The sequence below is a fragment of the Anabrus simplex genome, chromosome 1, assembly GCF_040414725.1.
Source record: "Anabrus simplex isolate iqAnaSimp1 chromosome 1, ASM4041472v1, whole genome shotgun sequence".
In the NCBI taxonomy this organism is placed as follows: domain Eukaryota; kingdom Metazoa; phylum Arthropoda; class Insecta; order Orthoptera; family Tettigoniidae; genus Anabrus; species Anabrus simplex.
In genome coordinates, this window is record NC_090265.1 from 51,332,526 (window position 1) to 51,358,706 (window position 26,181).

The window sequence follows — 26,181 nt, forward strand, 5'->3', positions numbered from 1 at the left end:
ATTTTTCAATGAAATTTGTATGACCGCCGAATATGCTTGCCATCATGCTATCCTTAGCTGACATCTTTGCTAGATTCAATTTCCTAGTAAGTTCCTTCAGTTTTCCTTACTTCCACAGCTACTTCTAACTCTATTTCTTTCCAACATGCACCTCCTTCTTAGACTCCTTATTTCTCTGTTATAATAGACTATAGTGGGTCCTTACCATTCCCAACAACCTTTAAAGGTACAACCATGTTTCACATTCCTCAACAATTTGCTTTAACCCCATCCTAGAGTCTGTTTACATTTTTATTTACCGTTTTTCACCGATCATATTTTTTCTTAAAAACTCCCCCATGCCTGTTTTATCAGCCATGCGTTACTGCCTAATAGTTCTATTTCCAATACCTTCCCTTCTATCACATTTATTTCTAACTGTGGCAAAAACAGTTTCGTGATAACTAACACAATCTATTACTTCGGTTTCTCTATACAGCTCATCTGGTTTTACTAGCACTATATCCAAAATATTCTTCCCTCTATTTGGTTTCATATTTTTTCTGAATCAGCTGCCCTTCCCATATTTAACTTATTTGCCATTTGTTGGTCATGCTTCCTATCGTTTGCATTACCTTCCCAATTGACATTTGGTAAATTGAGATCACCTGCTACAATCACGTTCCCTTCCATATCGTTTCCCACATAGCTGAATATCTTATCAAATAATTCTGAATCAGCGTCAGTGCTACTGTTTGCCGGCCTGTACACTCCAAAGACAACAAGTTGCCTATTATCTTTAGAGAAGAGCCTTACACGCAAAATTTCATGTTTGTGATCTTTATCCTTTTTGTAGCTTACAAATTCTTCTTTCCCCAGAACAAATATTCCTCCTCATTCCACTCCTAGCCTGACTTTACGATACACACTTCAGATCCTTGAGAATATTTCTGCATCCATTATATCTTTTCTCAGCCATGATTCAACTCCTATTACAATATCTGGTAAGTATATATCTATTAAATTACTTAACTCTACTTCTTTCCTTACAATACTTCTACAGTAGAACACTAACATTTTTATGTCGTCCCTACTTGACTATTACCCTGATGGTGCCTCCCTATAACCCATCTAAACAAATTTAATTTCCTAACTTCTACGTACCACTGCGGTGTAAGTGAAGGCCATCTGAGTGCAGATACCTACCTTCTGCCCACCCACTAGGACCCAGAAATCTCACTCCATAATTCCCACATACCCACTCCATAGCCGCATTTAAATCCTCAATCACCTTCCAGCCAGTATCCCTCCTACACAGTATTCCACTGATAACAATCTCCGCTTCCTTAAACTTCATCCGTGCTGCATTTACCAGATCCCACAAGTGCACTACTATGTTGGTACTTATACCGTCTTACCTTACGTTGTTGGTACCAAAGTGAAACACTACCACCTTCTCCTTTCCTTCCTCCTTTTCTTTTACGTCCTTCAACATCTACCTTCACCTAATTCCCGAAGAACACTCTACCCTGCTTCCCTTTCCTCCAATACTTTCCGCACATGTCTAACAATGGAATATCAAATGACCAGAGCCTCAAACCTACCCAACTCATTTGGTCCCCTCCACTCCTCGTCAGCAATCTCTTTCCTTACTTGCTGCAGAAGCTAATACCTCATCCCATTTCTCCCGCCCATGAACCTGTTCAACCTCTCTTTCCCTATCCTCTGTTCTACATTTCCATTTCCTCCCACATACACACTTCTCAGCAACAGTTCTCTGCTTCTCATTTTCCCTCTGTTGTTCTACCTGCAGTGACCCGTACCGATTTCTCACAGACACCTGTCCTGAATTCTGATCCTGAATAGAACCCTTAGCCTGCAACCTCCTTCCGCTTAAAACATTAGACCATCTGTCTTCTACAATTCCCCCTTTCCTTCCCAAATTTTGCACCTACTGTATCCTGTATATTGTTTTAGGGAGGCCTACTTTCCTTCCTGTCTTCTGAGAGAATACCAATAATTTCCGCCTAACTCCCCAACTCCTCCCTCATACTCCTTAAGGCCTCTTCCGAGAGAATACCAATAATCTCCGTCTAACTCCCCAACTCCTCCCTCATACTCCTTAAAACTTGGCCACACCCACAGTTAATACACCTACACTCCTTAGCCATTCTTTAAGGAATAATGAAAAGAAAAGGAAAAGTATAACGACTTATTCTGTGCGAAATAAAAATGAAAGGAATGAAATATTGTATAGGATAGTACACAAAAATCGCACGACAATAAGGTAATTAACAAAGGCTATTACTCTTATACTACTTAGTTGTACAAATTTTTATCCTACAACACCCTAACAGGATTTAATCTGCTTATAATTACTGAAAACCGAAATGAATACCTACACAAGAATTAGACAATTGTAAACTGCAGTTAACTCTACCCTAATTACGATGACAGAATTCTTGTAAGAGAGTTACTACAGACACTAAACATACTATACTATACAAATATTTCACAGTAATAGAATCATACTAATTTCTAATACGATACTACAATACACTACAATAATTTTATAATGCGTTCAGACGTATCCTAATTACAATAGGTTATTACTAAGCACAAACAGAGATGGAAATTACAATTAAAGTATGAAATTCGCAACTACTACTAAAATATTACCAACAAATGTAAATACGTTGGCAGATTATTATTAGTATCTTTTTAACCTACTATGCTTTAATAGAAATGAAAACTAAATGGCTGAATGCTGAAGGAGCAAGAGGGCATCCGTACTCACGAATAGGCCTATATCAGGCAAGATACCATCTAACATACCGTGCCTACACTACAGTTCCTAACTGAAATCCGGTTATGTTATTTTTACAGCTGGTGGATTACTACTACGGGGGACGGATAATATAAGTGTCCTTAAATGCTTAAAAATGAGAGGTTGACTACAATAATTTCTCTAAAAAATGTTGTCATTTGAGTAAGAATAAATATTATTATTTTTAATTGGTTGTTATTGTCTCAAAGTGCAGTACTGTGTGATAACTGTCTCGTTTAAAAAAGTAATCTGAAGAGAGAAAGGCAGGGATGTAACCATTTTTCTAATTATGATATCTGAAAGAATAAAACAACGAAAAAGTTAAAGATGAATAACATGAGATTCTAGGTGTAAGGATCATCTCTAAGGATGTCTTTGGAGTCCACAGACCGGGAAAGAGTAGCGCTGACGCTGATTCATAATTATTTCATAAGGTAATCAGCAATGTGGGAAACGATATTGGAAGGGCAGTGATTGTAGCGGGTAATCTCAATTTACCAAATGTCAATTGGGAAGGTAATGCAAACGATAGGAAGCATGACCAACAAATGGCAAATAAGTTAAATATGGCAAGGAGAGCTGATTCAGAAAGTGATGGAACTACTTAGAGGGAAGAATATTCTGGACGTGGTCCTGGTAAAACCAGACGAGCTCTATAGGGAAACCGAAGTAATAGTTGGTATTAGTGATTACGAGGCTGCTTTTCCTTTAGTTAAAAATGAATTTGATTGAAGGGAAGGTTTTAAAAGTAGGACTATTAGGCAGTAAGAACATGAATTCTGCCTTTGGCATCTCACCAGTCGATGAGGTGCAAATGACACTGCTTTTGAGGTCATTGCGGTCATGACGATGGAGATTATAGTCATCAAGGTGAACCATACTATTTGGAAATGAGGGAGTCAACCAACCTTCACTGATACATGGTCGAAAATATACCCTTTATTTCGTCCTAGTGTGCGAATAAGTTTACACTGTTCAAATGGCAACACTGTAGAGCGTGAGGATGCAGTGACCGTTCTTGTTTCAGAAAGCTACCGGCATCAAAGAGCTGTGATGGAGTACTATTGTTGGAACTACGGTTATTATCATAGGGTGGTCGCGTAATTAGCAGGCTAACGGGCATACTTCTACTTACAGGTTACAATCTTACCTGGATATCCTGATGAAGTGGACCGCCGATGGGTTAACACACACACACATCACATACACACATAAACAGCCTAATAAAAGCAATAATACTGTGAAGACTCATAGCAACGGTTTCTTCACTCCGATAATCCACCTTCTTCTTTTTCTTCATCTTCTTCTTTTCTAGCCTATTTCAGTCCACTGCTGGATATAGGCCTCTTCCATATGCTTCCAACGTCTTGGGTCTTGAGCCACTTGGAACCAGCGTGTTTCAGCCAATAGCTTTATGTCATCGAGCCATCTCTTCTGGGGTCTTCCAATGCCTCTCTTGTGTCCCCATGGTCTCCAGTGAACAATCCTAGAGGTCCACCTGTTGTAGTCTTGTCGAGCTATGTGTCCTACCCATAGCTATTTTAGACTTGCTACTCTCTCTAGGATGTCTGTTACATTCGTTCTTCTCCTGATGTCCTCTGAACGGATTTTATCCCTATGGCTGATCCCTGGCATCTGTCGCTCCATGGCTGGTTGTGTTCGCTGAAGCTTGCGAGCACTTTCCTTCGTCAGAGTCATCGTTTCCAGACCGTAAGTAGTAACTGGCAGCACGCATGTATTATAAACCTTGGTCTTCAGGTTAACTGCAACATCCTTGTTGGTCATGATGAATCTTAGTTTTCGGAATGCTATCCAACTCGTACCTATTCTGCGAGGAATTTCTGCATGTTGGTTGTCTTTTCCAAGTTTTACCTTGTGTCCAAGATAGATGTACTCATCTACAGCTTCTATATATTGGTTTCCCATTTTCAGTGGTTGACTGTCTGGGCTTAGTATTTTCGTTTTATTAATGTTCATTCCCAAAACAATCTTAGCAGAGGCAGTTTTTAATTCCAGTCACCTGAAATGTGAATTCAGTTCACAAGGTGAATTAATCTGTAGCTTATTTCCATAATCGAGATGAATAATAATGCGGCCATTCTGGCTCGAAACGCGGGCCATACCACAGAAGCTGTGTGCTTTATTTAGTAGTTCCTACCGCGTGGACGTCAGAGATTCCGTAATGAGTACCTTAGTGTTTCGCTTGGTACGCCAGATGCGGTCTCGTTCATGGTACCTGAGGAATTTAATTATAATAGGTCTATTCCATGCAGACACCACCTCATCCACCGCCCTCTTCATATGACTCAGCCTGTGACATCAATCTATGCTGTATAGCATGGGCGCCCGCAGAATCTTTTCAAGGGGGAGGGGGCACATTAACAATTTTCTAAAATATAAAAACCAATATAACGTCAGCAACATTAAATTGTTTAGAGAAATTTCCGGTTATAACAGATGCTAGATGACTGTCAGTACGTTCATCATCATCATCATCATCATCATCATCATCATTTCTTCGCTCCAGCCAGCCGGGTGTGGTTGTGTATGAGCCTCCTCCAATTTGTTCTATCCACCCATAGATGCTGCTCATATATGCGACACCAGTTCACATCTCTAATTTCAAGGCCCTTCATTATCTGTTTTTTCCAAACATCACGACGTCTTCCTCTTGGTCTCTTCCCAGGAACATTGTGGTCAAAGTATGTTCGAGGAGTCCTGTAAGCGTTCATTCTTTTCATGTGACCATACCATTGCAATCTCTTCACTTCTAGAGTCTCCAACAAGCTTCTTTCCAATCCCAGCTGTTGTCGGATATCCGCATTCCTTATTTTATCCATTTTTGTTTTTTGCAGTCAAGAACGCAGAAACTTCATTTCTGTTGCCTGAAGACGACTCTTTGTTGGTCCAGTAAGTGTTGCTGCTTCCAGGCCATACGTCAATATAGGTATTAGTCAGTAAGTTCAGTTTATGAAATAATCTGGTATGATTGGGGGGGGGGGCATGCGCCCCCTTGCCCTCCATTGTGGGTGCCATGCTCTATAGTACGCGAACCTTTTCTTGATACCAAGTTCCGATTAAGCACTAGGGAGCTCAGTATCAAGAAAAGGTTCGCGTACTATACATAGACAATTGAATGTTCCGCTTACTTTTCAAAGTTTCTAACACCACAGCATAGACATCCTCACCGGGGTTTTCACTTACGCCGTGAAGGAGGAGGCAGTTCCTACTGCTGTATTGTTCTGCCTCGTCAAGCTGAATATCGTGCCGATCTGGATGATTATGCAGCTAGCCTACTTCCTTCTTCATACCACTTAATTTCGCACATATACAGATTTCACGGAAGTCCTGGAAGTCTGATGGAGGCCGGTTAGAGTGACACCGGGGTTGGCGGCACTTGCCACACTAGCAGCCATGGATTGCTCCATGCGAACTGGAAATTCGTACATCCGGTTTGCAAACTTCTTCAGATGTTCTGCGCGGCTTTCAGCGTCGTAGTACTTCAATATTTTCCAACCTGGCAATTAAAATGATACAATGGTACACCACTGACATTGAAAGGGGTGTGTTGTCGAGTTCATACGATGTCATGTTAATCTCATGGATTTGGTATTTATAGGACGATTATTCTCTAACATTTTCGTTAACATTAGGTCTATCAAAATACTGTATACAACAAACGTTTAAGAATATGTTATTTCCGTTCCTATATGCCATGCACATATTTATCTTGTGACGGATAATAACGCAGATTATTACTATAAATTGGATATTGAGTCCAAGTCACTTGCGACGGGTCGTACATATCACGTGAAGGTGGGCAACGAGAAAAACCAAAGAGCCATTTAACTCGTTTCGTTAGGACAGATATTAAGGGAGGTATCATCAATGTTAGAGCTCCACGCCAGCGATCACAGATACAGTTTGCAACCTGAGAACCATGAAGAATTTCGCACAACTTCGTACCAGGAACTGTACCATACAATAAATTCTGAAATCGTCATCATTCTCTCTCGTCGTTGTTCGGCTTCATGTTACTGCCACGCGCTTTCGTACGAAAATATCACTTTAACATGTCGTATTAAACGTGCGAATAGAGCCATGTTACTTCTCACACATTTCCACATTTCTAAAGATAAACTGTAATCCAACGCAAATTCCCGCGTGAAGAACTAGCACAAATGTCTGTAGTTTCATTTATCTTGCCTCATTTTGATATATTTATCCTTTATTAAGTCAACTCAAGACCGTATGAGTGGATTTTAGCTTTCGAGTATCTTTGTCTGTTTTTGTTCGTCTATTTGTTTGTTTGTTTGTTTGTTTGTTTGTTTGTTCCACCATCACTGGGAAACGGCTGGGTAGATCTCGACCAAACGTCGTATTTAGAGTCAACAGTTTATGATATGAATACCATTTAAAATCACTGAACAGACCGGGGTTTATAGGAAGACTAGGAGAGCGTTTTCAATTTTCTCTTACATTATCAATTTTTTATAACATCTGTGGACTATATGTGAAACGCCCCTTAATTTTAAATAAGTTTTGTTATGTACATAAGGCGAAGATAATTACTTTTTATGCGGGCTTCATGCTCTGCAGTCAGTGAAGAACACTGTAACAGGAGGATGTATAATATTTCGCTCGGCTTGAAAATTAAATCCACCTAACGTAACCGAACATCGAGGAAACATAATGTGGAACATTTCCTTTTCATTTCTGTCTGGCTGTCTGACTGGCTGACAGGCTGGCTGGCTATATTCCTAAAAGTACATATTCTTTTTTTTTTAACTTTATCCTTACAAAGATTCGGAATAAAGTATATTTTCCATTTGGAGCTACGATATAGTGTGTATTTGCTTTTCCAACAATTTAACAATCCACGTACAGTTGACCATGGGAGTGGTACCGTTTAGTAAGATGGAGTTCTTGTACATTGTTGATGCATATAACGAAACTGATACAAACGTGAACTGCAGAATCTAAATTGAAACGGTATATTCAAAGTGATGATCTGTATCCGAAGATTGAATACTATTTCACACGCGGCATGCCCAGTCATTATGGTGGCTTCAAATTGCCACCTTCAGGAAATTGAAATAACAGGGATAGTGGTCGGAGCTCATTGTACCATACTTCGTCTCTTTGTCGCCACGTGGAAGCGCATTCCAATCAATCACATCCCCGAAATTGTGACTTTCATCCTCGAGGTTCAATCAGGATCCTGGGTCACCACCTCTACAGCACTGAAATACAGCACTAATTATACTGTTTCAATAATTTAGAATTTTCTTTAATTAATAGAACTGTATAGATATAGATATAGATTGATATGATTTACCTTGTTTTTATTGGCAGCATCGAAATACAGGAGGTTGTTCCTAATAAATGGAAATGTGTATACCAGTGGCGGTGGGCTCTCAGGAGCACATGAGCACGTGAACACCCAGTTGTAATGCATATTCACGCATCCATGGATACCAGTAATTCAAAATTGTTTCCCTTTTCGACCTGATTGCGTCAATCGATCGAAAGCATTCGACTTATATCGAAGCTGCGTTACACTGTCAGTTGTTCGATTCGACTGACAATGCCGACCTTTTTTATTTACATTCCTCATAAGATTTTTGTTGTCCTCCTTCATACACTGGAGATTTTGCTATGAACCTTAAGACTATACGCAAGCGCATGGAGATGACGTCATGGTTTTTTCTATTTCTTTTACGTCGCACCGACACAGATAGGTCTTTTGGCGACGATGGGGTAGGAAAGGCCTAGGAAGTGGAAGGAAGTGGCCGTGGCCTTAATTAAGGTACAGCCCCGGCATTTGCCTGGTGTGAAAATGGGAAACCACGGAAAACCATCTTCAGGGCTGCCGACAGTGGGGCTCGAACCCACTATCTCCCGATTACTGGATACTGGCCGCACTTAAGCGACTGCAGCTATCGAGCTCGGTACGTCATGGTTTATGCACAAACATATATCCATAAGCGAGGAGCACCGTAAGGAATGTGCCTTTCCGTCTACAACCACCCTCAAAGTAGAGATAGTATTATAGTTGACCACAAGGGTTCGCTACCTAACCTGTTACTGTTGGTCACAGCTCCCAGAAGATATTATTGCATTCCATGGCCGGAAGATTTCGCTAGTAGCTAATTCCGGAAAGGTTTCCATAATCACGTGATCAGAAAGCCAGAACCTGAGCCAAAGCCTGAGCGACTCAGTCCGGCAGTCGTACTTTTATTTTTCTTGTACACTAACAGATTAGTCTTGGGAAAACCGTACAAACAATTGTTAGTGAAATGATTTAAGTAAGTGATTTTGCACTTATTTGCATTCTACTTTAGTATATTTCAGACATGAATACAAACTTTGTTGTGAAACCCCTGAAAATTTGATCAAGAGCCGCCACTGGTATATACGTATCTCAGGGAAGATTTTATGAGCAGAAAAGTACCTCACGACGTTCTGGAACAACACTTCTTGTACCGGGCAATCATTTCAAGCAACTTGAAGCTAGGAATCATTCAATATTACTTATACGGATATCGACAAATCACGGAAGGTCACATTTCAGGGTTCATAAGCGGAATAAAGCTAGACATCTCGACTGTGAGTTAGGGAATACGCCACAAACTACCTATTATATGGTGATAGGTTGCACGAGTTGTGCAGGAGAGGATCCAGAGATCCACCGCAGAAGCTGTTAAGTGGATATCCTTATCTGATGTGCAGCTCTGAATATGCTGATTGTAATTTAAATATCTCATGTATAGTATATTTTGTAACACAATGGCTGTTTCAAGAAAGATTGTTATTATTCATGTATCATTTTCCTTGCTACACGAAATAATAAAAAAACACGATGTAGATTCCACCACGATTGTTCACGAAGATGTATGCGATATCCTCACAACTATCAGCTAAAACATAATATCTATACAGTTCTATTAATTGAAGAAAATTCTAAATTACTGAAACAGTATAACTAGTGCTGTATTTCAGTGCTGTAATAATAATAATAATAATAATAATAATAATAATAATAATAATATACATATTATGTATTATTAAAACGTTACGTTCAGTTTCTTGCACATGCGCTGGGATTCTGCCGGAACACTGAGCTAATGCGCAACGTCGATTGCTCAGTTCATGCGTCAGTCTCAAAAAACCTACCCTCATTTCTGCTATATTTACTAGATAAAAGTTAGCAAAAGTTTTAGTAACTGAAAAACAACATATGTTAAGACATAAATTTCACAGATTTCACATTTCAACAGACACACAGTGTGAAAAGTTTGAGAAACATCTGTTCAAGCTGGTTTAACATAAATTATATCAAGCGCTTCTTCACAGCTTCTTCACAGAATGTCAACCTGGATGCTAGGAAATATTGGAAGTTTACATTTCTTTCTTAACAAAATATATTGTTTAAAACTGTGAAAATCAGGTAGGAGTGAAGAATCAATCATTATTTTAGGAGATATCAAAGAAACAACCAGAATACTTTAGAAGGAGAGTTTATGTAATATCACATGCTGTTTCCCTTAAAGACAATGAGAACGTATCTCGCTATTTATTGGTCATATTAGATACAGATTAGACATGTTTCATAATACTGATGCACTAGCAAGTGGACGTTTAGAGACCACCATCTTCGATGCTCTTTGCCAGAGATTTTTGAATCCACTCATCGTAGTACGCTACGTCTGCATAGACTGCTGGGTAGGTACCATAAATGCAGTCTCCACTCCAAGAAACAACGCCAGTCAGCTGACCTCCACACACCAGAGGGCCACCTGAGTCACCCTGTGGACCAAATAAATACAGATTAAGTAATATTTATGTGTGGAACTCAAATTAATATATCAATATATCAATATATCAATATATCAGCCGTTCTGAATTTGATGACCGACTTTCAGAGGCATCTTACAATAATCTGTTCTTAATTGTGGTTATTACTTGAATAAGGGTAAAATCTATTTTATTGCAGGACATATGAGAATTTCATGGCTTATATAATGGATGTTTATGTTATTCGGATGGCCTGACATTTATGGAGTTATATCGTGTTCCATGGAAGAAGCTACTAAATTCATTTACTGGATGACGACAGTTTTTATAGAAATGTATGTTGCACTGTGCTACGTACTAAAAAGCTTGAAAAATATTCGTTTGATTATATTCTGACGAACTTTTCTGGTCAGTTTCCAGTAACACAGTCTTCATCCACAATATAAGTTAAAATACCAGACAGTTGACCTCCACACACCACGGGGCTGGATACTTGCATCAAAAACTTTTTGGAATATGTTAATAGCACAAAATATAAATCATTCTATATTCAACTATACAACGCCTGCCTCCATGGATGAATGCTTTTTTAGTTCAGAGGACTCCGGGTTCGATTCCTGTCCGGGTCGATGATTTTAATTGCGTATTGTTTATTCCTCCTCATCGGTTTCTGAATATTTATGTGCTTCTTCGTACAACACTCAACAATAGTAAACACCATAGCTAATAAATCCTTCCATATATGGTTGTGGTCAAGAAGGGCATCCGGCCTTGAAATTGGGCCAGACTCATATCAAATGTAAACCCAACAACTTGAAGAATAGGCGAAGAAGAAGGAGAAGAAGAGGAATAATAATAATAATAATAATAATAATAATAATAATAATAATAATTGTTCCGAGGGTACTGTGGAACAGCAGAGGTGAAAGAAGGTGCGGGTTGGAATAGGTCTCAACTACCAAATTAAAGTTAATTTAAAACTTTAACAAAGGTTATATTTTCTTTTCAAAATCAACAAATAACAGATAACAACATTCAACAATTCCCACTAGGTGAAATAACACTGAAAGTCAGGTACAAAATGATTTTTCCCGTCAGGGGTTTTTTACCAAATTTTGGGCTCGAGCCCCACACTCACAACCTTTGAGCGAATAGCTCAACTTTACCCAGTTACCAAATGACCAAAGGGGCAGAAAACCCCATCATGCCAAGGAGCACTTGCCCCTAATTACAATGTTAAGCCTCCTAGAGGCACGCAGAGATCAAATTAGGAAAGAGCAGTCCTGCTCTCAATTTTACAAGCCTATTAAAGGCCACAACAAACTTCACTCCTAACTGCCCTCAAGGCACACATACAAAGAAACAGGGGTATCTTGTACCCAATCTACAGGGCCTTCATATGAAGAAAACAAACATCAAGTTAAGTTACTGGCCCATAGTGCAAAATAGAATGGAGGCGATAACTTGCACTCCAACACAACGTTTGTGTCAAAAACCTATGTGGCGCTAGGCCGATAATACAGGGGCTAATCCTAATCTATGGAGGTAACTAGTCGGCAAATATGTTTAAGACCATAAGAAGGAAGAGAAAAAACGGTTACGAAAACATAGTCACCTCAAATTCAAAATGAAGGGGAGTTCGAGAGGGTGAAGCACTCTCTATCCCCGCTTTACAGATTTGTTATTTGTAGATAGATAGAAAAGAATTTACATTTTAAAAAGGTAAGGTTACATACTAAAGGTTTCGAACCCTCCCCGAGAGTTAAACTGCTGAGCTAGCAAGAAATGAAGATGTTAACAGGCCATTACCTCGTAGATGAACTGCTGCTTGAAGAAAGAGGCGCTTTCCGCCCCCTGCTACATATTCACACACTAAGAAAGATGTTACTGAAGTGGCCCCGAGACAAGAAAATCAGCAGTTTATATACCCTCGTGGAACATTCGAGACCTTTCAAGAATGAGTAGACACACCCCCTCACCTTTATTGGATAGCTTAGAGCAACATATCTATGTCGGAGAAGACATACATGATTGGTTGGAAATAAATTAAAGAAATTTGGGATTGGCTAAATTCAAAACAGGCGGAAAGAAAGGTTTTATATTGCCAACCCACAAACCACAGAACAAAATTTAGTAAATTAAAACTTTGGAATACAATATTTCTTCAAGAAAGTTCATTCCATTGCACCAGAGTGTGTTACCATAGTTTTGGATAGCGACATCTGTTAGAGGATGTTCAAACTTCTTGATACGGAGCAAACAAACACAAATCAAAATAGACACAGTTCAGAACACTTCAAAATTACCAAATTTACAGTAGTGACATCTTCCGAGAAACCGTTGAGTTAATACAGTTTGTTAAAGTTCAGGCTTTCTCCTGTAGAGAGGTTTCCACTGGCGCAATATTTGAATTCGCGGCGTGGAGGTGTACCACCCGGTACAATAATAATAGTTATAATAACCTTTATTTAGACAAAATTTCCTTAAAGGCATTTCCTTTACGATGTCACACATTCCTGCCAACGATTGTAAAGTATTTGGAAGCTTAACTAAGAACCATTTTGTGAAACTACTCTCATTGTTTTCATAGTGTTGTAGTGCCTTCTTCAGCTCTCACCATTCGTGGACGCTGCATATCTGCATAAAGAAGTGTAAGTCAGGTGGTGACAGATCTGAAGTGCATGGAGGATTCTTCAAAGCCGTTACATTGTGCCCGCAACGTATTCTTTTATCGAGATTGACCGATGCGCACGTGCAATGTCGTACAAAAGAAACCAGAAGTTTGATCTCTAATTTTTTAATCAGTTCCTTCTCTCTGTGTCCACAAGGTGACGCAGGAAGTGTATGTACATCTCTTTCTTTATCCATATCCATATCCCCAATTCTTCTTCTCATAAAAGAGTATTATTGTCTCAAACTTTCCTCTTGAACTCCAAGCTGATCATAATGTTACTATATTTTATATGTTTAAAATTTCCACTCTAGCTTATTCATATACTAATATCATTCCAAGTCATCCTTTCACTGACAGCTCGAAACATTCCACTTATCCGAGCATTTCGTCTCTCGTCTTCTCAACACAAAATGAACAATATTTTCGCAACACTCTTCTTTTGTCGGAATTCACCCAGAACACCCGTGTTGCTTTCATTTGAATCTCGCCCAGTACTTGTATCAAGAATTTTGGTGAGGGTCACACAATTTGTCTTCACACAACACTCACAATTACTAACCTCAATAGGAAAACCACAAAAGCAAATAACGTTCCAGACTAGAACGATACTCTAATTCGGGCCTTACCAGTGACTTTGATGCTCTCTCCTTTACATTCTATATCATATCATATCATATCATATCATATCATATCATATCATATCATATCATATCATATCATATCATATCATATCATATCATATCATATCATATCATGTCATATCGTATCGTATCATATCATATCATATCATATCATATCATATCATATCATATCATATCATATCATATCATATCACATCACATCACATCACATCACATCATATGAAATGAAATGTCGCATGGCTTTTAGTGCCGGGATATCCCAGGAAGGGTTCGGCTCGCCAGATGCAGGTCTTTCTATTTGACTCCCGTAGGCGACCTGCGCGTCGTGATGAAGATGAAATGATGATGAAGACAACACATACACCCAGCCCCCGTGCCATTGGAATTAACCAATTAAGGTTAAAATCCCCGACCCGGCCGGGAATCGAACCCGGGACCCTCTGAACCGAAGGCCAGTACGCTGACCGTTCAGCCAACGAGTCGGACATCATATCATATCATATCATATCATATCATATCATATCATATCATATCATATCATATCATATCATATCATATCATATCATATCATATCATATCATATCATGAATTTATTTATTTCTAGCTGGGCTGAGTGGCTCAGGCTCAGACGGTTAAGGCGCTGGCCTTATGACCCCAGCTTGGCAGGTTCGATCCTGGCTTAGTTCGGTGGTATTTGAAGGTGCTCAAATACGTCAGCCTCGTGTCGGTAGATTTACTGGCACGTAAAAGAACTCCTGCGGAACTAAATTCCGGCACCTCGGCGTCTCCGAAAACCGTAAAAGAGTAGTTAGTGGGACGTAAAACAAATAACATTATTATTATTATTTATTTCTACAACACTACAGATCTCTCCGTCAGATACGTAGAGGAAATATAAACAAAAATAAACATAAATACATTAGACGTGTCAAGTCCATGACCATTCTACTTGAGCTGAGTCTACGTGATGATCACTCTCTTGGATCGTCTCCTCCTCCCCACCACCCAGCGTCTAACCTTTTGTTAGGAATCCTTTACATTTTAAATAAAACCCCTAAATACCCCCATAACCATATGAAGAGATCTGAAACGGTAAGCTTTGTTTAAAATCCTGTTTATGTCGTCCCCCGTAGTGAAGATCTTTCCATATATTAGCACTTAGGCAGTTACAGCGAACCCCATGAATTACTGCCATCCCATCAACACAGTAATTAAAACTGAGGGGACTTCCTTTCTTTGTAAAACTTGTATCTCGACTTTTCACCCGTTTACCAACATAACACTGTCTGCTCTGCTAGACAAATGCCTGATCATTATTGAACGTTTCCAGCATTACTTTGCTGTTGCTATTGTTCTTAAGTAAGAAAAGATGATGTGGAAAGGACAGCTGAATCTGAAAGTGATGGAACCAACTAGAGCAGGGCCTCTCAGGGCATATACACCGGTGCATTGCACGGAGCAAGGTGCAAAAGACGACTTCGCTAAGTTGACCTTGAGTGCAGAACCCCCTACTCCTCGATTTTGAGCGTTTCCCTTCACCTTCTCTACGCCTCTCTCGCTCGCTCCGCCTGTTTCCCCCATCGTCACTTGAGCGAGCTTAGCCGAGTCGCCCCGAGACAAACACTGGTCCGAACCGAGCCGAGTCAGACCAATGCATGGTGCACACAACCTCTGCGCCTCGATTTTCACGCGTGAGATTTTAGGCATTTGAGAGGCCCTGGAGTAGAGGGAATAATGTTCCAGACTTGGTGCTATTATGGACAGATGAGCTGTAGGGCTCTGTAGACAAACTGAAGTAATATATGGTATTAGTGATCACAAAGCTCTTTTCAACGTAGTTGAAAAAATGTGATGGAGAGCTGAAGGTTGTAAAAGAAAGACTATTAGGCAGTACCATATGGATGATTACGGCAGGCTTAAGGGAGATTTTGTAATGATGATCCGTGCTGTTTTGAAAATTAATCGGACTAACTGATCCTGCAAATAACTAAGATAACTTTCGAAACAAGGAAACCGAAATTTTAAATTATAAGTGTAACATTTGTCTTCTAAGCTTAACGACAAAAATATCTACGATAAAAATTACTGTAGCGAATCACGTTTAAACTTAACGACATGAATTTCAATGTACAGGAAAAGCTACGAAAAATGACTGCTCAGTAACCGAGAATAAGAAAATCCTCATTGATGAGGATAATGGGAGATATGCTTCAACAATGTCAAAGTCTCGCCTACATGCTCGGAGAACTGCCTTGAGGTTTATATCCAATGATTTTAACTCCAAGGTTGTTTGGAGGACAGAGTGGATATCATTACTGCCTCAAGGATTAATGCAAGTTACCAATCCCACTACACATCTCCGAGTTTCAATTTCCCTCATACTACACGGCAAAATGTTCATCTTATCAAGTGTGGGACGAAAAAAACTGTTTCTACTCTGAATATTTGGGCGGTGAAGTAGCACAGCCAATTCAACATGTCGTCAAGAATGCCCACTGCATGCTTTCTCAGAATTCTTGAACGAATTACTGGATGCTAGGCCTTAAACTATAGTTTGGTTTTAAAATGCGTTCAATGACCTTCAGAATTTCTTACCTACTTTATTCTTTTTTTTCGTATGTAACTATCTTTAGTATGGTACAAAAATGTCTCGAGTGTAGTCTTGACAATAAATTCATGATTGTCAAATAATCACCATACGCTAAATAATTACTCAGATCAATTTTTCAAGTTTCCTCATTATAAAAAGATTCATTTCATATTCGTGGTGTGAACATAAACGTCTGGCATAGAACGCTACGAAACGAAAGTTAGTTTGGTCCCATTGGATGTTCGCATCTCGATGTATGGTTACAACCAGAGCCACCATTGGGGGCTTCCAAAGTCCTATAGTGCTTCTCCATTTCTGACATCCATAGAATCTTAACTGGCCATTTCTGCTCATACAGTTGCTGGAACCCATCTCACCGCTCACAAATTACTATCTCTGTAGTAAACACCAAGCAGTGGTTTGAAGCGGGCATGAACTTTCCTGCACTTAGTTCTGTCTCAGCCTGTTAAAGAGTTGAGAAATAACGTTATTAACCTGGAAAATACCACCCTTATAAAGAAGGAAGTGAACAGTGAGTCAAAGACTTCCTTCCCGGACCAGCGACAGTACACCCTGCACACTCTTGTTAAATTGTTAGGAACAGCAGTTGTTCGTGGTACTTTATTGTCTTCTTCTCTTTGGGTAAAATCCGGAATCACCCAAAGTCCAGCACCAACCATGTAGTTTGGGACAGTTTCAGAGCAGTACAGCTCGGAGGCTCCAGTACTAGCAAGTATTGGAGAAGGAAGATTAACGTGGTTCGCGTACGGAATGTGAAGAGATGGGGAATAGCCTAGACAAAGGAAGCGTGCAGGATGTCTGTGGAATGTTAAAAGTCCAGACAATGGTAGAGGATAATGTGAGAAGATATAGCTGAGGTGGATGTCGTGAATAAATAGTGCCAAAAGAGGATACTGTGAACCAAAAATATCTAGGATATCAATCAAGGCAGACGACCTGCAATGATTGAACAAATATGCTGAAGAATACTAGGAAGGAGGTGAAGGAGAAGGAGGAAGAAAGAAGAAGAAGACATTTTGAGACAGATTCCAGAGTTAATAAATTCTATAGGCGACCTCGAAATGTATTTCTACTTATGAAACGTCTACGGAAAAATCTAGTCTTTAACAATAATAATAATACGATGACGAAATGTACTGCACCTCCATCTGGATAGTCTACTTACATGACAAGCGGTAGGACCTCCTTCGAGGAAACCTGCGCAAAGCATGCCTGGTAAAATGTGTAAAGTAAAGTTTTCGTAGGCCCGTACACAATCTGTTTGGGGGATGAAAGGTTCATCCAACTCCTGGAGAACGTTGGAAAAGACGGCCTGCAAAAAATAAAAATAAAAAGTTTGTATTCTGTTTTAAAACATATCATTCACAGATAACATGTTTAAGAGAATGAACAATATCAAACCAGGGCAGCCGGGCAATACCTGAACGTTCACCTCAGATGGCCGGCAGAGACATGCATGGGTGTTTACTTAAGTCCTGGAAAGGTGGTATGGGTGCAGATCTATGCAAGCGCGGAGAGCTGGTGTGCTTTCTTGTGAGATAATGTCAGGTATAATCTGGAAGACAAGGTGGTCTGTAGTGGGAAAGGAGTACGTAGATTAATTGGAAGAGAGGAATGGTATAGAGTAAGATGAGACAGACTGAAGAACTGCATCTGACCGGGCCAAGGACCCAAAAAAAAAAAAAATCTTATACCAGGCTTTGCAGCTTCGTCCTTCCTCTCCGACCTTTCATGGTCAACTCTGGTTCTCTCCCTAGTATTAAATTTGAGAGGAATGGAGTGTCTTTCATTTCAACGCTCTTCGTATTCCTTCCCTTTTTTTTTTTTTTGTAAAAAACGTTCATTCTTCAAATCGTCGGAGCTTTTCAGTGTTACCTCTGATTATTGTTGAGCGACTGTATTTTACTAGCTTCATTTCCTCTTGAAGAAATAACTACAACCACATTTCCCTGCTATTATGCACGGTTTTGAGCTTTTCCCTTATGTCCATCCATTCCTGAGAATGCCCTGCACATCACTCAACAATCTTAGTTTTGATCGTCCAGTATCCCTATTCCTCTCCAATTTTGTGTTTTAATGTGACAACATCTTCACCCGAAGGGGTGTGTGTACTGCAACAATTAAACACTGTCTGCTTTAACAATATAAGTTAATGTAAGATGAGCCAGTTAGTACATACACACACACACAGGGTGGTCGGAAACAACGAGAACAGGGTATGTCAGCGTTAGATGATCGGTCATGCTAATAACTGATCTGAAGGATATAATTCGATGTATCGCTCCGTTGACATTTCATCAGCTGATGAACTTAGCCAATCAGATCGCTTCGCAGTCGAATTTCAATGGACTTTGCTAGGCGGTGTAGCTAAATCTGTACGTGGCCTAAGACAAGCATGAAAGCACCAGTCGAAGAATGAAACTTCGCCTGGTGAGGGGTTTGAATAAATACCTCCAAGCAGACAACATCGCGCGAAAGCAAGTACGCTAAGGTGACACTGGCTGAGAGCAACGGTGTCTTTGTGTTTGGTGCTGATTTCTCGGCATGGCTCTCAAGCTCTTCTTAAGTCACGTGCAGATATAGCAACAGCGCCGCCAAAAGCCCCTTTGAATTCACCCGCGAAGTGATCTGATTGGCAAGATTTAGAAGCTAATAAAATGACAACGATGCCAGATATCGATTTTTTTTTCAAATTCTTTATCAGTATGACCAACCCTCTGACGCCAATATACCTTGTTCACGTTGTTTCCGACCTTCCTGTATACACAGGATGAATCACCTAAAACTTTGTACCATTTCTCCAGTTCCGTGCACCGGAAATATGTTTATACCTACCAACATTCTGAATGTTTTTCCTCCTTCTTTCTTAATCCGTTTACCCTCTAGGACAGGGATGGCGAACCTATGCCACGCGTGTCACTGGGTGACACGTTAACACGTTTTCAGTGGCACGCCACGTGAACATAGTGTTTTTATATACGTATTGTAGTACAGACAATACATATCTCATGGTGTTTCAAGTGTAAGGAATAAATATCGAAAATCTAAATACTAGTTCCATTTGGACGTGGAATATAGCAATACTGCTACAGTGACATGTCCGAAAGTCAAGTGACATATACCGAGCTCGATAGCTGCACTCGCTTAAGTGCGGCCAGTGTCCAGTATTCGGGAGATAGTAGGTTCGAACCCCACTGTCGGCAGCCCTGAAAATGGTTTTGCGTGGTTTCCCATTTTCACACCAGGCAAATGCTGGGGCTGTACCTTAATTAAGGCCACGGCCGCTTCCTTCCCACTCCTAGCCCTTCCCTGTCCCATCGTCGCCATAAGACCTATCTGTGTCGGTGCGACGTAAAACAACTAGCAACAACAACAATCAAGTGAGACAGTGTCGTTTTCTGGTGGGTTTGTATACAGACATCGCAAACATGTTTTCGGTGCCGAAAGGAACATTAACTTAACAAAGGCGGTGACCGTATATTTCACGAACTGTGGACAAGGGAATTCGGACTGGCAGAAAAATGTGTTGCCTGTGTTCGAAAACAATTGTATCCCCCACATTTAATGTAAAGCGCAGTTTTGGAGACTAATAATTCAAATGTTTGTTCCATATCAAATGAAGAAAGAAGAGAGTTCGTTTCACAAAATATCGAACATTCTTCTTCTTCTTCTTCTTCTTCTTCTTCTTCTTCTTTTCCTACCGCTTTTCCCACACCTGTGGGGTCGAGGGTGCGATCTGTGTCGCACATGTGGATTTGGACGTGTTTTACGGCCGGATGCCCTTCCTGACGCCAACCCTATATGGAGGGATGTAATCAATATTGCGTGTTTCTGTGGTGGTTGGTAGTGTAGTGTGTTGTGTGAATATGAAGAGGAGAGTGTTGGGACGGACACAAACACCCAGTCCCCGAGCCAGAAGAATTAATCAGAAGCGATTAAAATCCCCGACCCGGCCGGGAATCGAACCCGGGACCCTCTGAACCGAAGGTCAGTACGCTGACCATTCAGCCAACGAGTCGGACCACAAAATATCGAACATTACACATAACAAATTATTTTGTATCTTCTTTCCGGCCAAGGAATAATATCAGTGCAGCTGTTTCCATATGTCTCACAGCATAGTACAGCATACATGGGAAACTGATTTCTAATGGTGAGCTCTTGAAAGAAACTTTCTTATTGACGGCCGACACATTATTTGAAAACTACCCTAACAGCTAATAATTAACAGAATTAAAGGAATGCCAGCCAACTGAACTGCTGTCAAGAATGTCTTAATAAAATGAGAGAAGAAGTTTCGGAGCAATTGAAAGCTAATTTGGATAACTCCCACATGTATGCAGCACGTTTTGATGAAAGCATGAATGTGATCTTACAGCTGTTTCTGCTGGTTTCCTTGCGGAAATGTGACGACGTAGAAATTAGTTAAATTGTTGAGCATGCGAACTACGACAACACGAGGGTGGGGGGGGGGGGGGGTGTTGTAGGTTGTAGATTTTCCTTAAAGAAAAATAACAAGTGGTACGGTCAACAGTTGAGAATAATAAACCAGACTTAAACTGACACGCTAGTTGGAAAAGGTTCGCCATCCCTGCTCTAGGATATGTTTTTCCCTCGGACTCTGCGAGCGATTCCACCTCTACCCCCTCAAGGGCAGTGTCCTGGAGCGTATAACTTTGGGTTTGGAGATACAACTGGGGAGGAGAACCTGTACCTCGCAAAGTGGCCTCACCTGCTTTGCTGAACAAGGCCTTGTTGGGGGATGGGAAGTTCGGAAGGGATAGACAATGAAGAGGGAAGGAAGCGGCCGAGGACTTAAGTTGGGTACCATCCCGGCATTTACATGTAGGAGAAGTGGAAAACCAAGGAAAAACACTTCCAGGATGGCTGAGGTGGGGATCGAAACCCTCTCTACTCAGTTGACCTCCCGAGCACGAGTGGACCCCATTCGAGCGCTCGTAACACTTTTCAAATTTTGTGGCAGAGCCGGAATCGAACCCGGGCCCTCGAGGTCGGCAGCTAATTACACTGACCACTACACCACAGAGGAGGGCATGTTTTTCCTCTCTCCTGTAATTTTTTTTGGTATGGTACCTTTTAGAAGTAAGCGTTTATCTAGCGCGTTTGCCGTGGGTTAGCTGCGCGCAGCTGCGATTTTTCATTTGAGAGATAGTGGTTTCGAACCCCACTGCCGGCAGCCCTGAAAATGGTTTTCCGTGGTTCCTCAGTTTCACACCATGTGAATGCTGGGGCTGTACCTTAATTAAGGCCACGGCTGCTTCCTTCCCACCCCTAGCTCCTTCCCCTCACATCGTCTCCGTAAGACCTATCTGTGTCGGTGCGACTTAAACCAAGTTGTATAAAAATAAAAGAAATAAGATTCTACTACAGTACCGGATATATGATGTATGATACATCCAAGGAACGAAAAAACTAGAAATCCCAAAAAATATTTTCCTATCAAAATGAATACAACGTGAACATCGTTAATGTCGATTTCTTTCCCCCGAACCTCCTGAAACCCCATTGCGGCTAAGTCTAGGACAGATATAGAATTTTGAAAAATCCTTTCTTATTGCAAACGATGAACCTATGTTCCTAATTTCAGCTTTCCAGCTCTTTTGGATCTGGAGATATAGTGATCAATGACATATATATATATATATATATATATAATTTTTAAATTATCTTTTAATATTTTGTAATATTTTAGTTGGATTATTTTCAGTGTTTTATATTATAAAAATCTGATTGTATGCATTAGTAATGATTCTCCCTAAGAAAAGTTTGGCTTTGCAGATTAGTCATGTTACCTCAAGCATTAAAAACAAAAATAGGTTAGAAATGTCTAAATTTTGTTCTTGGGTCAATACAAGATTCATTCTATAAATTATTTTCCATTCCCATGCTGTCAGAGTGTTGGGTAGAAGTTTCACTACCTTGTACAATGTATTATATTGAAGAAAAGTAACTGGCCTTCATGACGGCACAGCGGTAGAATGCCGGATAGACTTCCTAGTACCCCGAGGGCCCGGAATCCATTCCCGGGCAGGTCAGTGTATTTTGCCTGATTCTACAGGCTTGTTCGTAGTTAAATCAGCCCACGTGAGAACAGTTTTGGGGTCCTGCCTGTGTACAACAATGACCGAAAAGTTTCATCAATTTGACCACGCGGCAGCTTGTAATATGCAGGCCTCCGGGCTGAGCGACGGTCGCTTGGTAGGCCAAGGATATCAGAGCCGCATCACCATGTGGTACGGTTTCCTTAAAGCGGGTCCTTAAAAAAATATATCGGTCGAGTGATATTACCCTCTCTTTCACTTCAAACGTGTCATCATTGCTGTTGACAACTGTTGAATCGAATTACACAAAGCATATTTAGGATACAACGCCATACGGTGTGAATATACAGTGTTTTGCACAGGTAATGCAGTTTCTAGGAGCAGGACAATGTTTTTTTTACTATAGCTCGCGGCGGGCTGTCTGAGATATCTACTTACATCGGGAGAGGGAGAATATTGACCCCAGCCTGAGACAGTGCATTCGGCCGGTGGATTCAGTGTGACATTTCGTAAAGGAATGGTGCTGATCACTTTTCCATCCAAAGGGAACTCTCCATCCACCTGAAATAAGAAAAACATTATCGAAACAAAGCCGAAATATTCACCACAAGTTCTGGTATATTTCCTGGAAAATAAAACAAAAATATGTATGTACAAATACAACTTCTGATATCCGGACTACTGTGGCGCGGGGTGATCCGGATAACACACAATCCGGATATCGGAGAGTATAAACAAAATGCAAAAGCTTTATTTTGTGAGTAATTGGGCCTATAATAACATTACACAATATATATTTATATATAATATTTATATATTTAATCCGTATACGCTGCAGAGTTGGTTTTTCCTTCGGACTCAGCGATGGATCCCACCGCCTCAAGGGCAGTGTTCTGGAGCGTGAGGCATCAACTATGCTGAACAGGGGCTTTTTGGGAGGAATGGAATACCGGAATGGTTTGGCAAGGAGGAGGGAAGGAAGCAGCCGCGGCCTTAAGTTAAGTACCATACCGGCATTTGCCTGAAGAAGAAGCGCGAAACCACGGAAAACCACTTCGAGGATGGCTGAGGTGTGAATCGAACCCCCTTTCCTCAGTACTCCTCATGAGGCTGAGTGGACCCCGTTCCAGACTTCGTACCAATTTTTTAGTATTCGTGGCTTACCCGGGAATAGAACGCGGGCCTTCGAGAGTGACAGCTAATCACACTAACCACTACACCACAGAGGAGGGCATTAATATATGATAAGAATCGAGAACTTTGAAAAAAGAAGCAGCAATCCATAAAGGAGAGAGGCAAGGTTGCAAATTGTTCCCAATATTTTTCATTGCTTATATAGAACAGGCAGTAAAGAGAATCAATGAGGAAATTGACAAAGGAACCACAATCCAAGGAGAAAAAATACCCTGAGATTTTCTGATGATTTAGTTATTTTATCTGAGACTCAGAATACCTGAAGAAAGTTCTCGTTCTGTTCTCCGCACACACAGGCCGATCAAGGTCTCGCATTGGATCGAGAACTTTCTGGCTTCACTACAATACTTCTGTCAATGCTATAAACACGATCCACTTGCTTAACTATCTTATAATTTAATGTTTACCTTATAAAAACCGATGATACAAGTTACATATTATCAACAGAGGAACAATGATTTACGTCAGCTCTAACTTGTAAATTTCGTAAGAATGACTTTTAAGCACCATCACGTTGTATATTTCTTCCATTTTATGTAATTTTATTACTAATGGTCTATATTTTGTATTGTAATATATATATCTTTGTTCATTTGACCTATTGTGGCTGATGATGGTGTCCAAAGACATCGAAACCGGTCCCTAATAAAAATTTTGTGATCTTGTATTAGCAACATATTTTGTATTGATATAAGGTGGATCATTTGTACTCTCCTTTATTATGTGTTAGACAATCGGTACCACTCAAAATGTGGATTTCTAACCATAGCTACTGCGCTACCCACTGAGTTACTGGCTTGCCTTACCTTTTGATACACGTGATACACCTAAAACCAGCACCAGGTTGAGTTTTTGTAAATATAATTGAAAATAATTCTAACTGATTTGTAGCGTTGCTGCAAAATGTCCGAAAGGAGACGTGAGTGATGAATCTCGACGAATGAATAAACCTCTGTAGCGAACAAAAATCGTAACCACTCGAAAAGAGTTGGAGCACAAGGAAACATCGCTCGACTCATGGAAAGCCTAGAACGAAGTCCGATGAAACCTCAATCACATTTATCTGTACAAGTGGAAATTTAAGAGATCGTCGTGTCAAAAATTATCAAAAAGGACTTGCATTTGCAACCCAAAAATTTACTGTTTCCCAGGCAAACTTTTGTAGTTAACACTGAAGACTCAAGAATTTTATGAGCAGGAGAAAGACTTGGTTGTAATATTGTGCTCGTCAGTCAGTGAACGGGGTTCAGTTTGTGGAGTGAGTATTCAGAATCTTGCTTCCCACTGTGAGGGCTGCGATAAAGGAAACAGTTTAACTTGAAGGAGATAATTCTAGAGGAAATGCATCCCCAGCAACGCTGACTTTTTCGAAAACTCTTGGAAAGAAAAAAATAGTCTTCTCTCGTGTAATAAATATCCTTTTTTGAGGCGAACGAAATGTTTACGTCTATTAGATTTTTAAGGACTCCATCATGGACAAACTGTTGAAATCCGTAGAAGAAGCAGAACGTGTGGGTAGGAAAAGATGTACAATTTGTTAAGTAGAATACGATATTCTGCTGGTATGGTTCGGTCATCAGGGCAACACCGCAAGATTCTTGGGCACAGCACTATATCCTTTCGACGAGACGGATATAGTCCAGATTTCAAGCCTATGGCTTAGTTTCTCATGAGGAAACCTTCTGACGCTACCATCAGAAATGACGACACCATAAAGAACGAACTGGAACCCTCTCTCCCAAAGACAAGTAGCAGATAGAATGGACAAACGGAGGGGATGGATCCAATTGGTTGCGAAGAAAATCGAGGTATACATTATGTGAACGGTTATCTCAATGACAGTCTTACCACTTTTCAAGGTAAAATTCTAAACTCTGAGTGAATATATTGTCGAAATCTAGTTGACAACAGAACGTTTGCGTGTATTTCTTCAAAAGTTATTGTAAAATTACTGTTAGAATGAGATTAAAAGAGGAGGACATTAAAGTTATCTATTACATTGAATTATTCCACGTCTTTTATCCTTATATTTTTGTACCTACTGAGTAGAGATAAATTAGTATTATACATACTCGGATAAGAGTGATATCATTTTGGAGAGTGGGATAATTGAAGCCTTCATGTATGTACAGCTGTGCAACGGGCCGTTCAACTCTGGTTTTCTCGGTAGTATCGGACACGTTCAGAGCTCCAGCAACCACAAACCATCCATATGATGGATTGTTATTAAAACTGCAACAGGAAAATGAATTTATATTATGTGAATTATACTTTATACAAACTTAAAATTTTCATACCATTTTAGGACCGAACATCCAAAATTAACGACGGTCCTCTCGCTTACTGGGAATAAGCACAGTAAGAAGGATATTTGTACAGAACTTTAACATATGAAA

General features: G+C 40.2%; 1 protein-coding gene across 1 annotated transcript in view; it reads right to left on the bottom strand.

Annotated features, from left to right (window-relative positions):
• Positions 1 to 10,326: 10,326 nt before the first annotated feature.
• Positions 10,327 to 26,181, bottom strand: part of LOC136875561 (trypsin) — a 38,794-nt gene continuing 22,939 nt past the window's right edge. The window contains exons 4-7 of the mRNA XM_068225485.1: positions 25,858 to 26,017; positions 23,030 to 23,152; positions 17,695 to 17,841; positions 10,327 to 10,615 (exon numbers count right to left, since the gene is read on the bottom strand). Of these exons, the coding sequence (XP_068081586.1) occupies positions 10,448 to 10,615; positions 17,695 to 17,841; positions 23,030 to 23,152; positions 25,858 to 26,017 (598 nt within the window). The 3' untranslated portion in view covers positions 10,327 to 10,447. The remainder of the gene's footprint in view (positions 10,616 to 17,694; positions 17,842 to 23,029; positions 23,153 to 25,857; positions 26,018 to 26,181) is intronic.